This window comes from Tupaia chinensis, unplaced genomic scaffold (genome assembly GCF_000334495.1).
Source record: "Tupaia chinensis unplaced genomic scaffold, TupChi_1.0 Scaffold139466_1, whole genome shotgun sequence".
Lineage (NCBI taxonomy): Eukaryota > Metazoa > Chordata > Mammalia > Scandentia > Tupaiidae > Tupaia > Tupaia belangeri.
The window spans coordinates 779,015-779,795 of record NW_006199351.1 but is presented as its reverse complement, the minus strand read 5'-3'; the positions used below and the strand labels follow the sequence as shown (position 1 = coordinate 779,795).

At 34.7% G+C, this 781-nt stretch overlaps 1 protein-coding gene across 1 annotated transcript in view; it reads left to right on the top strand.

The window, feature by feature from the left end:
• The window catches only part of LOC114004650 (cilia- and flagella-associated protein 47-like), a 66,692-nt gene that overhangs the window by 3,968 nt on the left and 61,943 nt on the right, over positions 1–781 (top strand). The window contains exon 3 of the mRNA XM_027765700.1: positions 74–205. Within this exon, the coding sequence (XP_027621501.1) occupies positions 74–205 (132 nt within the window). The remainder of the gene's footprint in view (positions 1–73; positions 206–781) is intronic.

Here is a 781-nt window from a genome sequence, read left to right as displayed (position 1 = left end):
AAAAAAAAAAAAAAACATAAAAAAAAATTAGCCATGAAGGCTAATGTACATTTCTGCAAATTTTCACTTACAGATTTCAATGCAGAGTCTTTTGCCTATCATTAATATTATTCCATCAGAAGGAATAATTCCTCCTGGGGGGCTGACTATCCTCAATATTTCTTGTACACCCACTGTGGCAGAAAAATTTGATACAAAAACAAAGGTATGTTTATACATATGGTTTTTTGTTTGTTTGTTTTTTTACCTTATGCATGTCTATGGGAGTTGGTTTGGTTGTATAAAATATTTACAATAGTAGATATACTGCTATAAATTCTTGTGGATATGTTTATTTTTAGAAAACATGTTTTAATTATTTATTTTATTTGGAATTATTTTTAAAGCTATGACACTAAAAACAATTTTAAAAATTTCTATTATCTTTTTGGAAATTGAGTTAGTTCTAAAGAAGTGCTGTTTTTAGAGGTTTGTAAAATAAGCAATCTTATTATATCATCTAATGTAAAAAATTTGGTAGTGGAACTTGGAGGGGATTTGCAGAAAATATTTTTGGTGAAAGATGGTAATGGGGACCAGCAGTTTGCATAATGGTTATGTCGCTGGACTCCCACGTAGTCGATCACAATTCGTGTCCCAGACCCGGTGGCTTAAACTCACGCCAGGTGCCTGTGCGTGCGTACCCAAGATCCTGAGAGGAGAATGGAGGAGAAGGGATTGCGGCGTGGCCATCCCCACTGGGGGGTGATTTCTCACTTTCTATCTCTCTCTGTCTCTCTCT